The sequence below is a fragment of the Vulpes vulpes genome, chromosome 2 (genome assembly GCF_048418805.1).
Source record: "Vulpes vulpes isolate BD-2025 chromosome 2, VulVul3, whole genome shotgun sequence".
Lineage (NCBI taxonomy): Eukaryota > Metazoa > Chordata > Mammalia > Carnivora > Canidae > Vulpes > Vulpes vulpes.
Window position 1 is genome coordinate 59,310,784 of NC_132781.1, and position 15,749 is coordinate 59,326,532.

General features: G+C 51.1%; 1 protein-coding gene across 27 annotated transcripts in view; it reads left to right on the forward strand.

The window, feature by feature from the left end:
- The window catches only part of DENND1A (DENN domain containing 1A), a 495,329-nt gene that overhangs the window by 470,614 nt on the left and 8,966 nt on the right, over positions 1–15,749 (forward strand). For 25 of the 27 annotated variants that reach the window (XM_072748692.1, XM_072748673.1, XM_072748682.1 and 22 more), the window contains one exon: positions 3,762–3,850. In XM_072748692.1, the coding sequence (XP_072604793.1) occupies positions 3,762–3,850 (89 nt within the window). Of the gene's footprint in view, positions 1–3,761; positions 3,851–12,665; positions 13,240–15,749 lie in introns of those variants that run through there. The other 2 variants (XM_072748700.1, XM_072748699.1) reach the window with 1 other exon arrangement.

Below are 15,749 nucleotides of genomic sequence, written 5' to 3' on the forward strand. Positions count from 1 at the left end.
ACTTGCCCTGGGTTATGGTGCATTCATGTGGCAGAGTGCCTAGCAGAAGTGGTTTTCCTGGGCTTGGAAGTCAGAGAGGCCTGCCCTGATTTGAAACACAGGTTAGCATGTATGACTTTGAACAAGACATTTAATTTCTCTGAGTCTCAATTTCATCATCTGTGAAATGGGTTTAGTAACACTGCCTGGTGAGTAGTAGAGTCACATGTGTGTAGTGCCTACACAGTCCCTGGCACGAAGTAGCACATATACCCTACTCCTGTCACCCCAAACACCATCTGCTAAGCAGGGTCACTCTGGGACTACATTGGGAGTCCTGGAAGGTGTGTGCTCTCTGGGCTGAGCAGTGCTCTGTGCCCCCGAGTGTGTTAACTCTGAGTCCGCTCATGTCAACCTTTCCAGTGGGCACCACTGTCCACTAGGGATGAATCTGGGAGATGTGGGGCATGGAATCCCTCAAGGGCCTTGAAAACAATGGCCTGACCAGCGCTTGTGTCAGGAGCCTCTGGCCCCCAGCTGGGCTTTATTGGGTACTTAGCCACAAACGTCTGGGCAGGATTGGGGCTGTTGGCCCAGGGTGGCAGGAACATGGGGGTAACCATTCAGCCTTTCTGGAAGGAGCTTTGTAGCCCGGCACCTGTGGCTGGAGTTTAGATGTTACCAAAGGATTTAGATTTTCTTTTCAAAAAGAAGAAAAAGAAAAGAGCAGAAGAAAGCCTTGCCAGTGTCTGGTGGACTAAGGGGAGTGGGTTGGGGCGCACAGGGGAGAGGCAGGCTGTGGTCGGCCGCATGTGAAGTGCTTTATAAGCTCTGTATTTATTATTTCTTGCTCACCATTAAAATCAAATGTACTCGGTGCTTTTGTATTCAATACACATTTAACCCTGCCGACTTAGATTTCTCAGGTTTTAAATCCAGTGGGGGATTGGCTGGTTTCCCAACTTTCCTCGCAAGTCCCCCTTGAACAGAGCTCAAAATCCCTGTTTAGCATTTTCTCCCCTGGTGCTGCTGGGATCCCAGCACTGGTGGGGCTAGTCGTTGTGTATGCGTGTGGTTTCTCCCCTAGACCCAGCCCCCTCCCCTCATAAGCACCCCCAAAAGATGGGTGTGATTGCTGAAATATGACGGGCCAGTTGTCGGCACCGTCCTGTGATTCGGGCTTCATTAAACCATCTTGTCTGTGTGTGTGCCGGAGCCTGGTTGCGGCTTTAGCTGACCGTCTGCAGCCGTGTGTGTGTGTGTGTGTGTGTGTGTGTGTGTGTGTGTGAGAGAGAGAGAGAGAGAGAGAGAGAGAGAGTCGTGCATGTACCTTCGACTCCTGTGTGTGCCTCAGTGAGTGTGTTTGTGAGACTGTGAATGTCGGCGCCGTGAGGCCTGTGAGTGTCTCTGGATGGTTGTCTGTGTCATTTTGTGCCTGGCTTTGTCCACACCAGTCAGGTGTGTGTGACTCCGGGCGTGTGTGTAGCTGTGCAGGTGACTGACTGTCTCTGGGTGTGTTGTGCCTTCCTCTCTCCCCTGCCTCCCTGCCTCCCTGCTCCCCTCCCCCAGGCCTCTCCCTGCTCTGTTCTATCATCCCTAATGAAGCAGTCTTCTCCATCGATCCTGCTGATTGCCAACCCATTCCTTTTGTTTGTTGGCGCTGAGCCATTCGGCGGCACTCTGACAGCTCAGCTCGTCTAATTAGCTCTGTTGTTCTTTTTCTCCATGTTTCACCACGTTGCAAGTTCAGTTGAAGTTGCCACAAACTTAATCCCCCCCATTTCAGCCACAAGTTCACATTCCTCACCCGCCTTTATTGTAGCGAGGAGCAGCCGTGTGCAGGGACAGGCTGACAGGCCTTAATATCTGACCTTTCCTGAAACCCCCACCCCACGACCTCCAGGGCAGGGCAGAGCTGCTCTGTCAACCCACACTGCACATCTGCATTTGTGGTGAAAAGCCTGGGGGAGCGTTCCAACCCGGCGACCCCGTTGAGCAGCAGCGACAGGGAGAGGGGTCTGGCTGTGGTCAGGGAGACTGGCTCAGAGTTTGAATGCCGGCGATCTAGCCATCCATTCAGTCAGCAATGGTGACCGGATGTCTGCTTTGTAGCAGGCACTGTTATAACGACACTGATGATAATGGCAACATTATTGGGCACTTCTTAGATTCTAAGCAGCCACATTTCATTTGTTCCTAAAAGTCTTGCTGGGTGACAGTGCCTGTAAGACCAGGCACTGAGCAGGTTACTAGGCAAGGGTCAGGTCATCTTAGATGGCATCTTCTAATCAGAGATACCACATCCCTGTCTTCTTTTTGTTATCAGTAAGGTCACAGAGAAGCCCCAATATGTGCCAGACTCCTTGCTGGCACTTTCCCTACACCATCTCATTGGATGTTTATTCAGAGGAGCCTCGTGCAAGAAGACCACAAGTTTGGTGGAATGCATTTGGCTGCTACTGCATCTCTGATTTGCCAAACGAGGCTGAGATCAGACTGGCCATTCCACAGGAAAAACTTTGGTTAGAGCAGATGTGTGGAGACCTGAGAACTTGATGAGACTCTGTGAAGACTTGCCTTTTGTGCAGCCAACTGCTGTAATCTGTATTCCTCAGCCACTGTGCTGTGTCGCCCACAAGTTGCTGGGGGGTGGGGCGGGGGCTTCAGGGGAGAGGGCTGGCAGTAACTGGAGCATGTGTGTGCTCTCCTTCCCTGTCTTGTCTGAGAACCTCAGCGATGGTGGCATTTAATCTACTTTGGTCCCTCATCTGCAGAGACAGAGCAAGCCCCCTGCACTGGAATGTCCAGGCATATTTATTGGCAACAGAAGTCATGGCCAGACTTTCTCAGTTTAGCTCTTTCCAGTCCCTCTCTGGGGTTGGAAATGCTCAGAGATGATGGTGCCAAATTTTAAGGCATGTAATGTTGATTAGACCAGACAAGTATCCTTCTAAGGACACCTAGAAATTTTTAGCCTAACTCACATCATAAGCCCTTGGGCGGGGTGGGGGAGGAGGTATCTTTTTCCTGTGGGCCCCCTTCTTGGCTTTCAGAGGGAACAGATCAGGGGGGAGAAAAACATCTTGCTGCAGGCCAGCTGTGGATTAGGAAGTTGTATACTTCACTGTCAAGTACACCCACCACTGACCCTCAAACTGGGTCCATGTGTATGCAGGAGCTCCATGGCGTATGTGTATCCAGGCTGAGCCCACCTGGGAGGTCTGCCCAGGAAGGCCTGGGCAACAGAAAGATGATTTTTATTGGCACTCTTTAATGCTATCATTTGCTTTATTCCCCCATCCTACTCAGGAAAATAAGCATCCTGTAATTCAGTTGCTAAAAAGAATGAAATAAGCACATGCACCCTAGAAATAAAGTCCAAGTGAAACCTTTTTGTTCTGCCAAACCAGTTGCAGGGTTCTAGAAGAAGGCAACTGGGGACTTATCATAAATGAGGGCCTCTGTGTTCTGGGTCCCATATGGACATTGTCTCGTTGAGCTCCCGTGGCAGCCCTGCCAAAACTCACATGATGCTGTCCCCTACTTGCAAGCTCTTCAAAAGGACCTTTGCCATTTGAGTAGGCCACGGAATTCCAGGTCATGTGTCTGCTGCAAATTCAGGGGCAATGTTCTCACAATAAGCAGAGCTTTTGTAGCCCATACCATGCCCATGCCTCCACATTTATTTGGGGGCTGCTTATGTAGATCTGCAGATCTGTATGGCTTTCCTGTATGGCTTTTCCAACTGACTCCCTGGGGACTTCCCCCTGTACCCATTCTAGGTGCGCCCTCCCCGTCCACATGTCGTGAAGAGACCGAAGAGCAACATCACGGTGGAAGGCCGGAGGACTTCTATCTCCAGCCCTGAGCAGTGAGTGCCCCTTTGCTTCCCTTCCTTCTGTCTGCCAGAGCCCAGGGGGCCAGGCCTTTGTGGGGTCCTTGCTGCAACCCTGGCCTTTGAAAGGCTTCCTGGAGCCCCAACTGGGTGTTTCAACAAAGAGGTAGTCGGGGAGCTGGGCTTGATCTTTTATGTTGGCTCTTGCTAGCAGTTGTCACACCAGCAGGAAGCCCAGAGGCCAGGGAGCCAGGCATCTGGGCTGGGTTTTGAGTGGTGACACCCAAAGTGGATTCCAATAGGCTCAGAAGAAGGGTCCCAGCCTGGGTCCGCAGGGAGGAGCAAGGACCCTGGTCAAGGAGACGATATATTTAACAAAGGCCACCACTCTCCTAAGCCTGGGGCGCTTGAGGTCTCTAGAACTTGGATTTATACCCAGAACTGTCCTCACCCACTGTCCCACCCCCACCGGTACCTTTGCTCCCCTGTGCCATGGCATTTATTTATTTTATTAGGGCTTGGCTTTCCCACTTCCTGTCAGGCCCAGAGCTCTGTGGGCAGGCACTGGGTGTTCTACCCGGAAGCTAGCATAGGGCCCAGCTCAGAGTCACATGCAGGAGAGATGCGGGATCAAGGAGGTAACTAATGAGGTAAATGGAAGAGCAACACCTAGAGATGGAGCTGCCCAAGTGGTGTGAGACTTAGAGCTGCACGCAGCCCCAAGTCCAGAACCGTCTGGAGGGCCTCCCTTTGTCCCCAAGGCCCATAGCTCTGGGGCTCTGCCCAGACAGCTCAGCAGCTACACACTGGCCTCCTGGGAGGCTTTGAAAAAGTACACGAAATCATCTCGGTCTCAGGTTTGTTAGGGGAACCAAACCAGCTGCCCCAGGAACCCTGAGGTCCCTTGGGTGATGAGAGGAATGCTCCTCCTGTCCGCTCTACTTTCAGAAGAGTGGTCAGGGAAGGAAGCTAAGGGAAATGGCGGGCTCTAGCCAGAAAAGGAGCCAAAAGGAAGAAACAGTTCTGACATACCAAGCTGTGGCCTATCCCGGGCTGCGGTATACTTCAGCTCCTCTAGGATACTCTGGTTTACAGTACAGCGGCACTTGATACCACTGCGTTGTTTCAGAACCAGCCTACCTAGGCCTACTTAAACCTTGCCCAGAAAGCTATGGGAGACTGTGTGTGTGCGTGTGCGTGTGCGTGTGTTCGTGCACACGTGTCTTGAAAGATGCTTGGTTATGCAAAATTTGGAAGAGAGGACTTCTGAAGTTGGTTGTAGGTATAACTTAGCCTCTGCACAATAGGACAGTGGGAATATTAAGGACTACGGCTCTGGCCGTGACTGGCATGGATTATGATTGCCCCCTTGTGGAGAAAATGCTGTGTAGCTTCAGAGCTCCTCAGAACCTAAAGATTTTTCTTTAGGGAAGGATGAAATTAGTTACTTGTCTTTAAAACTGGGCTAAATCTTTTAGACACTGTACTGGGATACAGGGCCATGGGCCTGTGGATATTGAAATGCAAACCCAGAACATCCTTGTATTGCACGAGAGCATCCCAGATCAGCGACACTCCCATGTTTTACTGAAAAGCATTTCCCACATTGTGTCCAGGTCACTGATTAGAGGTTGGAATTCCTAATTGTGTTTATTTACGCTATCACTCTCCCATCCCAGTGATAGGGGATGCCCCTTCAGTACATGCCAAAAAGCCAGTGTCTGCTAATCCTGTCATCCTTGTTGTTAGCAGAATTGTGCCCATATCACTTTTCATTTCTTTTTGCGATATGCCTCGTTTTAGATTTCTATTCAGGAAACATTTGGGGTGGAAACAAACCAGTGGGAACATGGGAGCTAGTTTAGTGGGTTGGCAAACTGGCAGTGATAGAAAACAAATGACAGCTTCTCTGTGGCCATAGCTCACAGCCGCTCCAGCCCTCCAGGTGATAAAGAAGTACATTTTGGGATATTATTCTAAGAGTTTCTGCTCACAGTTTTTAATGGGGGGGGGTCGCTGTTCTCCCGTAATACCAGTGACATGTCTGGTGCAACTGGGGCATTTTCCTACATCTCCTCACATGCTGCCCACCCCCCCACCCATAGTGCTCCTCCACTTCCAAATGCCATGTCACAACAGCACTTGGATGTGTTTTTCTCAACTGTCATCAGCTCCAGCTGGCAAGACCAAGTTCTTGAAACACAGGAAGCATCCAGCGGAAAATATTTTAATAAAACAGACTCCTCATAAAATATTGTTCTGGGGGGAAAGAAACCAGCTCCACCAATCTGTCAGCATTGTGTTGGGAGACACGAGAAGACAAGCCGGCAGGCAGGAGCCAGATCCTAATGGGCCTTTGTTGCGGGTGGTTCCGTGTGGGGCACATAGACTCCGTGCCTGGCCCTTTAATCTGGCCTGGATTTTCTGGACTCACGGATCTTTGTCCCCGCTGGGAATATCAAAGTACATTGGCAATTTAGGGGGTTTGGACAGCAGAAAGAGATACAAGATCTTTGAAGTATAGGGAGGGGTTCCGCCCTCCCGACTTCTCACCCCAACTCTCACTTCCAAAAAGCACATTAAATAATTAACTTTGTGGACAGCAGGATGGAGCTGATTAACAATAAGACAGTCTCTGTGGCCTCACGCGGCCGCTTGACGTCTGGAATTCATCAAGGCCCAGTAGCATCGGCTGCCAGCTCTGTGGCCGGCCCCTCTGCTGGATCCAGTTCTTCCTTTCCAGATGATGTCCATCTGTCCATTCATGCAGCCATTCATTCTGCAGATAGCTTTAAAAACCAACCAGGTGTGAGCTATTTGGGATTTTTAAGAGGAAGCCTTTAAAGAGAAGCACCCCTCCATTCTGACTCTTTTTGACTTGCTTTTTCCCCAAAACAAAACTTCTCCAATGTCAGCTGTCCTTTCCAAAACAAAGGCGGATGTCCTCACCCCTTAAAACCATCTGATGACAATTCAAAAAACACTTCAGAAAGCTTTCTGGGGAAGCCATTCCCTGTGTTTTTCAGCTTACACTAGCTGATTAATATTCAGTGACTATTTCTCCTCAAGAAGTACTAGCTACTTGCATTATTATTCTGAACGGGCTGCTGAAATGCCCTGCAGATTCCCCAGGGTGAGAACTAGGGCTAGGAGGGGTCAGGCAGCATGGGCTGGAGGTCCGGGGCCACCTAACAGCAAGTACAGTCGAGCCCCTCTTGTGTTCTAGGCCCTCTTCGGCTGGTGTTTGTTTCTTTCACCAAATGGGAACTTGGGCTCAGAAAATATATTTGACCAGTGTTCCCAGGTCATCCAGTTAGAAGGTGGCAAGGCCAGGACTCCAGATGCTGCTTGATTTCATTCTCTCAATGACACTCTGCTGCCCACAGGGGTCCCTGGTCAGTTTGGCTTTGCTTAGGGAGATGGTTCTGAGCCCTGTTTCCTAAGATGTCTTGCTCCACACACCACCCTTCTTCTCTGGTTCCTTGAAGTTGGGAACTGGAGCTGATCAGACCTCCTCCTGGCAAAGAAAGTGTCCCCTGGTGCCTGAGTGTTTCTACCTTAGGGAAGGAAAAACAAGCAACATTGACTGAATATCCTATGAGATTGTGAAGGGTAGATGGTGGCTTTCCCACCTAACAGAGAAACTGAGGCTCAGAGGGAGACTTGCTAATAGAACTAGCCCAAGGTCTGAGCTAGAAAGTGGTAGGCCTGACACAGGCCTCACCCCTCTTCCAGACCATCCAGGCGTTTTGTTGAGAACCTAAGTGTGACCATGAGCTACTCTGAGTGATGGGGATAGTGGAGACAGCAAGGGGGGGGGGTCATGGCGAGGTTCACACCTCCCACCCGTTAAAGGTCATTTCAGCTGTAGTGTGTGTGGCTGTCAGGCCCCAACGTATTTTCCCCTTGGCCTACCAGGTGTAAGAGAATTTCCCATCAAATGTGATGCTTAGAAGGAGCCAACAGCAAACTCTAGAAGGCAGCCCTGTGCTCAGTACTGCTCACCTGCTGGTCCCCAGGCACCCCTCTCTACCAGGCTGCCCATCATTTGTTCCCTGCAGTGGGGACTGGGCAGTAGCCCTCACAGAGTGGCAGAGGGTACAGAGCGGACGTGGTTACAGACAGCCTCCAACTTGGTTGTTACAACAGCCCAGAAAGGCAGGGCTGTCTTCTGAGTCTTAATAGCCAAGAGGCTGGCAGTCAGTATAGCTCGGGGATGCACCCAGTGCTGGCCAGCTGCAGAGCCTGAACTCTCGAGTGTACGCCTCTGTCTCCCCTCCAGCTGGTGAGCCCCCAAACACCCTCATGGGAGTCCTGATGGGCCACAGGCTGTTTATTTGATGTTTTGAGGTACTAAGTAGGAGTGCTCCAGATTCAGGCACCAAGGGCCCACAAGCCATTGCCCTGCTCACCTCACTGGCCAGATTTGTACAAAATCTCTTTTCAAAACAATTTCATTTGTCTGTAAAAGTAACCCAACAACCTTATAATCGGGAAGTTTGGGAAGAGACAAGTTCATTCTGAACCTCACTGCTTACTGGCATTTCTGCAATTCCCCTCTGGTGTTTGTCCTATATATATTTTGCAGAACCGCAGCTTCCTTGCAATATTCCATCCTGTGGACTTGCCCCACGTCCTCAAAACCCCTCTTCACAACTATGGCAAGATCCTATTTTGTGTACATGCCTGGTCCATGTCACCACACCCCTCGTAGTAGATTTATAGATTGTTCTAGACATTCACTAACATGAAATGCCAGAATAAATACCCTTGGTCTTAAAGCTTTTCTCATTTGACATCATTGTAAGGAATGGAATGATTAACAACTACCAGTAGCCAAGAACTGCCTGCTAAGCACTTTACAATCACCATTTCATTTAATCCTTGCAAGAAATCTGAGGGAGTGGGTATCATTAGCTTGATTTTATAGAAGTAGCTGAGACCCTGAGAGATTGTCACTGCCCTGTACTAGGGGCAGATTTCTGCTCCATATTGCTAAACAACTTGCTAAAAGATTTGTACCACTTTACACTCCTGCCAAAACTCTGGACTCCCTGCCAATCTGGGTCTGGGGGACCTAGGGGAACATGCATGAGAAATCCTTCTGACCAAGGAGAAATTCTGCAGGTTGCACTGGCTGCACAAAGACCGTCTGTGCACCAAACTGCCAGCCCACACCACTTAGGGATGACAGAGTCTCATCATCCAAATTGCACCATGTGACCCCAGCACCCAAAGCCCCAGAGGATTAAAATAAGATCAGAAGAAGCTGCCAGAAGCATTTAGTGAGAGCTCTGCCCAAAGAGAGGTCTCAAAACACTGCAATTGTATCTCCTCAGGCCAATCTCCTCAGGCCAGTTGCACTCATGCTCTGGCAAACAATGATGTGCTGCTCCCTCCACCTCCTCAAGGGCTGGGCTGGGCACAGCCTCCCTGGTGCTGGCCCTGGATCACAACAGGCAGGGGTAGAGCTCTGGCACCCAACAGAGCTGGGTCAGCATCCTGCCCACCAGCTGCCAGCCAGAGACCCTGGGCAAGACTCTTTGCCCTCTTTCTTGCAACACAATGCCTGTTCACATCCCAAAGAGTGAAATTCAGGAAGCTCCCCACAGGAGCCACACTCACACTCAGGCTGGCAGGGTACATCAGTCTCCCCTCCTGCAGCAACACTATCAGCCATCTGGTGCTCACCCTGCTGCCTCCCCATGAGCTGCACCCTCCCCTCTCCTCCCTTCCCCATGCCCACAATCCCCTGGCTTCCCCCTATACAGTGCTGACCTGCCATGTATCACACACAGGTGCTCACGCACACATACACCCCAGGAGCCAGAGATTGCTTCCAGGCCCAGCCCACCATGTGCCCTTCAGCTTTGACTCCAACTCCTGGATCAGATCTAGGCCAGACCTCCGCTCGGATGTTTACTGAATGAACAAACAAGGGAATCACTGAAGGCAGGCTGAAACTTATAGCCCAGCACCCTGGAGATGGGGGAGGGGTGTCAAGTAACCACAGATGTGTAAAGAGCACCTACTATGTGCCAAGTGTGATTGGGATGTGATTGTGAGGCTACCAGCGCCTCCCCTACCTGGGCCATCAGAGTCAGAAACTGCCATCAGCCCCAGGAGCAAGTCTCCAAGATGCCAGCTGGGCCCAGGGCCCCAGGGGTAGAGACAGGTGTCTGGGTACTACCTACTGGCAGCCTGCAAGGACCCACTTCCTGAGCAGCTAAGAGTCCAAACATCAGAGCAGAAGGTCCCAAACCCAATTAGCAATGTGAGAGGCCCCTGACCCCACTCTGGCCCCCGACCCCACTCCGGCCCCCATCCCCACTCCCAACAGGGGGTTTTGGGCCCTGAAGACAAAGCCACACCAGGAGCCAGACATGGAGTCTGAGCCCAGACTGGAAAAGCAGGAACTGCCAAGGAGTCTCCAGGGATGTGCAGCAGCCCAGGAAAACACAGGTCTCCCTCATCCCCAGCCATTTGTGCCTGCCACTTGGAGGGAAGGACATCTCCCAGGAGCTGTCATAACAGGAGTTAGTGCCAGCTGAGAAACCAAGCCTTCAGCATGCCCTGAGAAAAGGTGCCCCACCCTCAGACTTGCCGGTGTCAGCCTCCTCTGAAAACTTTGCCACCTCACCTGAGCCGTTCCCTCTTCCAGGCGCCTTGCTGCCATTTCTCAGCAGCTGTTCAGGCCCAGCACTGCCAGTGTGTCACCTTGGTTAACCTGCCCCACTCCCCAGAAGTATTCACAGTGCAAGCGTGTTAGCCTGTCCAGCCATGAAGGAACCAAGGCTCTAACAGCTGGAATGATCTGCCTTGGGTCAAGAATGTACACCTGGGTCTGCAGGGTCCCACACCCACATCCACTGCTCTCTCAGCAGACACATTGCCCTCCACCACTGCTCCCATGGTCCCCACCAAAGACTCAGACTCCTGGCAGGCAAAGGCCATCTTCAGGTGAGGGGCAGTTCTTCACAATCTACACAATTTCTCTTCTGGGTAGGAAAAGCGTGGAAGGTGTTCCCATCCCCCTCTTCCCTCTTCCAGTGAGCCTAGAAAGTGGGAAAGTGGGGTGAAGCCCATGTTCTGTGTTTAGACCTCTCTATCTGTGAGAGCGCCCACCCAGTGGGCCTAGGAAGGACTTCTCAGGATGTCTGGGGCATGGGTGTGGACATGTGAAACTGACACTAGTGACTTTTTGAAAGAAGGAATGAATGAATGAGCATAAGGTTGATAAATAGTCAAATAGGCAGACTGATGAAGATCGGAAGGGCAAAGGGCACAGCCAACCTGAGAGAGAGATGGGGCCAAGCCAGTAAGGCCCCCTTCTGCCTCCCCAGCCGCACCCTCCCGTATCACCCCCTCACCACTCCTGTTGCCTCAGTCCTTGTGCAGATTCAAGACCCTCCACCACCTGGTCCCTCATAGCCTCTTTTCTTGACCCTACTACCCTGACGTCAAGACCCCTGTGCCCACTCCTCCCGGAGACATGCCAAGCCATCCTGCAGCCTCCTCCCTACTCACAATTGAACGCCCGGTTCCCACACCTCCCGAGAGCCATGCAGACCCCCACCACTGCCCTCTGGCAGAGCAAGTCCCCCATGGGGTGAGAAAAACCTGATCTCACACCCACCTGTTCCCACAAGACCAGTTCACTTGACAGGAAGAACACTCTCTCATTGGTGATCATGACTCATTACAGCAGTGATCCTCTCTCTTCTTGTTTTAAAGTAGATACATACAACTGAGTGGAAAGATCCAGTGTCCCACAGGTTCTGTATCTATGTCCAGTTCTTTCTCCCTGAGAATGGTCCCAGCCATACACATTGCAGTTTCAGAGCTTGAAACTTGGGTCTTGTACCAAGCTGGTTTCCCCCAAAGACCATTCTGACTTGCTTTGGAGCTTTGTTGTATTGTTTTAACCAATGTACATGCTCAGATGTGGTCTGGAGTCCTGGCACTGTGTTGTGGTGATGGAGACATGGTGTGACCAGGTCCCCAGGTGGTTCTCCCAGGTAGTTCTGATGTGCTATGGCAGGCCCAGCTGGAGGGCCAGAAGGTTTTTGAAGGCAGGAACCAACTTATATTCATCCTTGAATACCTAGAGAAGATCCTGCACAGGATGGAAATGCCCAGAATCTACTTGTCAGCAGGTGAATGTGGTGTATGGATAGTAATTGAATATGTACTGTGTGCTGGGCATTAGGCAAAGCCCTTTATGAATAATTTCATTCGACTTTGTGATAACACTGTCAGAAAGGCTGTAGAATCCCCATTTTACAGATAAGAAATTAGGTGCAGGGCAGCCCCGGTGGCCACCTGCAGCCCGGGGTGTGATCCTGGAGACCCGGGATCGAGTCCCACATCAGGCTCCCTGCATGGAGCCTGCTTCTCCCTCTGCCTGTGTCTCTGCTTCTCTTTCTCTCTCTCTCTCTCTCTCTCTCTCTCTCTGTATCTCTATGAATAAATAAATTAAATATTTTTTAAAAAAAAGAAAAGAAATTAGGTGCAGGGAGGTAAAATGACTTTCACGAGGTCATCTGGCTGGGAAGTGGGGGATGGTGCAAAGCTGGACAGACTGGCATCCACTGGGCAGGCAGGACCTGGCCCTGTCCTGGGGCCCGTCCCCCGTCCTCAGCCCATCAGGAGCCTCGTAATCAAAGAATGCTAGAGCGGCCAAGACATTTACAAAGTAAAGATCCTTTGTGCTGGAGTGAAATGATCCTTTAAAAATGATCACCAGCTCCCCTCGTTACCTCTGGAGACCAAGTCCTTGCTGATTTTTTTCCCTTCTTTATCTCAAGTACATTTAAATGTCAATTAAATTTGAAATATCTACATTTGTCAGCATTTCATTTTGGGCCGGCGTGACGTGCTGCTGATTTGTCCACGCAATGTGACACATGAAAAAAACTCTCGAGATGCAGATCTTCCTCATTAAAAAATAAGCCCATGCGATCCCGGCACGGCAGAGAGCCACAGAGCACGTCCCTGCTTCCTGACGCCGTATCTCTGACATGGTATTTAAAAAGGAACAGCCGCGCCTGTCACCACTGTCACATGCACGCGCTAACCGGCGACACATTAAACCAAACATTAGAAAGGGTTCGGGAAGTCATCTGCATGGGAACTCTGAGCCGAGATGAGGTGGGCAGAGGCAGGAGCAACCGTGGAAGACGATGGGGTCTGAATGGTGATGGACGGCAGGCCTTTCTTTCTCGCCAAGACTCTGGCAGCCCTCGCTGGGTAGCCAAGTTCACCACGACCTGCCTTTTCACAGACAGCTCTTTGTGTGTAATAAAATCCAGGCAAGTGGTGGGTGGCAGACTGCAGGGTAGTAGCTGAATTGGGTTAATGAGGGAAGAGGTACACTTTTTTTTTCTCATATTCTGCCTTAAGCTAATAAAAAATTTAAACCTGGACATTTTCAGCGATTCATCCTTTATCTCTGACAAATAATCTGACTGTATGTTTCATAGGAGGACATGAGCAGCTGAATTTAAATAAGTTTATTTTGAAATCTCCCTTTTTATGAAAAGTAGAAGGGGGCATACCCGCCCACCTATTTCATTGTTTCAGATCCACCGAGCTCAGGAGGCAGGATCACAACATGGTTTAGAGTCAGACACATCCAGATTCCTACCTCTGCCTGTAGCTGCTGTGTGACACTGGCCAAGTGAATACCCCTCTCCGAGCCTTGGCTCCTCTATCAGCAAAGTGAGATGTGATAAGGAATTGATGAGAAACTGTACAGGCAGCGTTTAGCCCAACACTTGTAAGTACCGCTAGTATATCATCAGTATCCATGTGGCCCAAAGCCTGATCTGACCAAACCACCTGGCAAGGTTCTCTGTTATTCTCAAGAGACAGGCAGTGTGTTCAGCAGATACCCTGGGCCTCCCGTTGGAGCCAATGCCCAGCCAGCTCAGCTGGGAATGCTCACTGGAGGGAAAGTGGTTTGTGACCCAGGAGCTGAGGTTCTCTGGCCCTCCTCTGACCTCCCCAAGCCCACTCCGCAATCACACCAGTGTGGCCAGGCACTGGATTTGACAGGGCTGTGAACCGCAGCAGCCTAGTTCGATGAAGCCAAGGTCCAGTCCAGCAGCACAAAGGTTCTTTGCTCTTACATGAATCCAGACGTTCCTGGCAAGTTTAGTGGCATTCAGCTAATGTGCCAAGCTGTGATCTCTGTCTTGTCAAAGCCAGAGGAGGAGAGCGTACTTGGATGGCTGCTGGAAGGGCATTCAGGACGGATTCAAGGGACACCAAAGAGCTTCATGCAGTTTGACACAAGCAGAAATTCACGTCCCCCTCATACACATCTACCACCAGCCCGGCTGACGAGAAAGTGAGGGCCCTGGCCTGGAATCCCTGCTTGTCACTTCCTAGCCAGGCCTCGTGTCACATCTCTCTTCCCCACAGTGATTTCCCAGTGCGCACCTAGCACTGGGTCTGCTCATAGCAAGTACTCGTGAAGTACCTTGTGGTTGGGTGTGTGGATGGACGGATGGATGGATGGACGGACTAGTGACAGGCCCATCATCTGTAGAGTCAGTGCAGTGAAGCCTTCTTGCTAGCCTATTGGGAAGGGTAGAAATCACCTACATAAAGTCCCTGGCACAGTGGATATGATCTTAAACATTTTTCCAAGACACTCCTGCCTGCTCCTCTACACCTAACACCCTCACCCCCAAATGTGGCCCCATTCTATGGTCTCAGCATTTTAGGGGACAGATGGGGACCTCAGGGAACACTTTTATACCGGAGCCACAAGCTGATGAAAGGGACAGGTGCCATGCTGGTGCTCCAGAAATATAGGTGAGATGGGTGGGGATTGCCTCGTCTCCCCAGTACACTGACTTCCATTCATGCGATCATAAACCTCCATTGCACTAATGCCATGCCCCAGGTGGGGATAAAGAGAAGAATGAGCCAGGCCCCTGCCCTGGAGGAGCTCAACTCAGAAACAGCATTGCAAAAGGTTCAATGATATTGATGAAGTGCTATGACACACAGCCCCAGGGGAAGCTAAGTCCACCTAGGAGAAAAACTAGCTGGGAATTCCAGAAAAGCTTTCTAGAGTGCCAGTTGAGCCGAGCTGTCAAGACTGAAGAGCAGTGAGTGCACCAGGCAAAGACGACAGGGAGGTCTGCAATGTGTGCAGGGGAGGTGAGGAGGAGGTGCAGAGGTGGACAGGCCCAGCGTACAGCACAGTGTTTGCCCTACACGGAGCTTGGGCTTGGCACTGCCATTCTGCAGCCCTCACCCCTGCCCGGCATATTCTACATGCTCCCCAGGGTGGAGGGGGAGGGCAGGGTACCTGTCCACCCCTCCTCACCTCCTCACCTCCTCTCCTGCCCAGGAGAGCAGTCCAGTGCCAGCAAGTGAGTACATCCCTCTAACTTTTAAGCAATTGATGAAATCATTCTGTAAATGTCTGCACATTATTATTCCTGACACCTAATGGGTTTGCTCACCACACAACCAACTGCCTGGAAACTGCTATTCAGATTTGCAGGATAATGACAGATAAGCAGGATGATGACACGGTTGGGTTTGTGATTCACAACAGGATTCCAGTGGCTGTGTGGAGCGGCCCCTCTGCTGCACGTTGTGTTGTGTCCCAGGGGGTGTGGCAGGAGCCGGTGGCCTCATTTCTGTGAGTCAGACCTTCCTGCCCTCTCTCCTGAGTCCAGGAGAGATGGCACCTAAGTCCACCTAAGCCAATGCTCTCTCTGACCCAGGAAGGGCCAAGTCCCTAACATCCAGATAGGTGGCCTAGGCAAAGAGAGGAGCCCAGTCACCCACCCCACCCCACCCCTCCCCGTGTGCAACCCTGGGCAAATGGCCTCCCCTTTCCGAGTCTTCAGTATGAGGACAAAGCTCTTGGCCTGCCTAATCTCCAGGGATAACAACAAGGCGGAAGGATCTA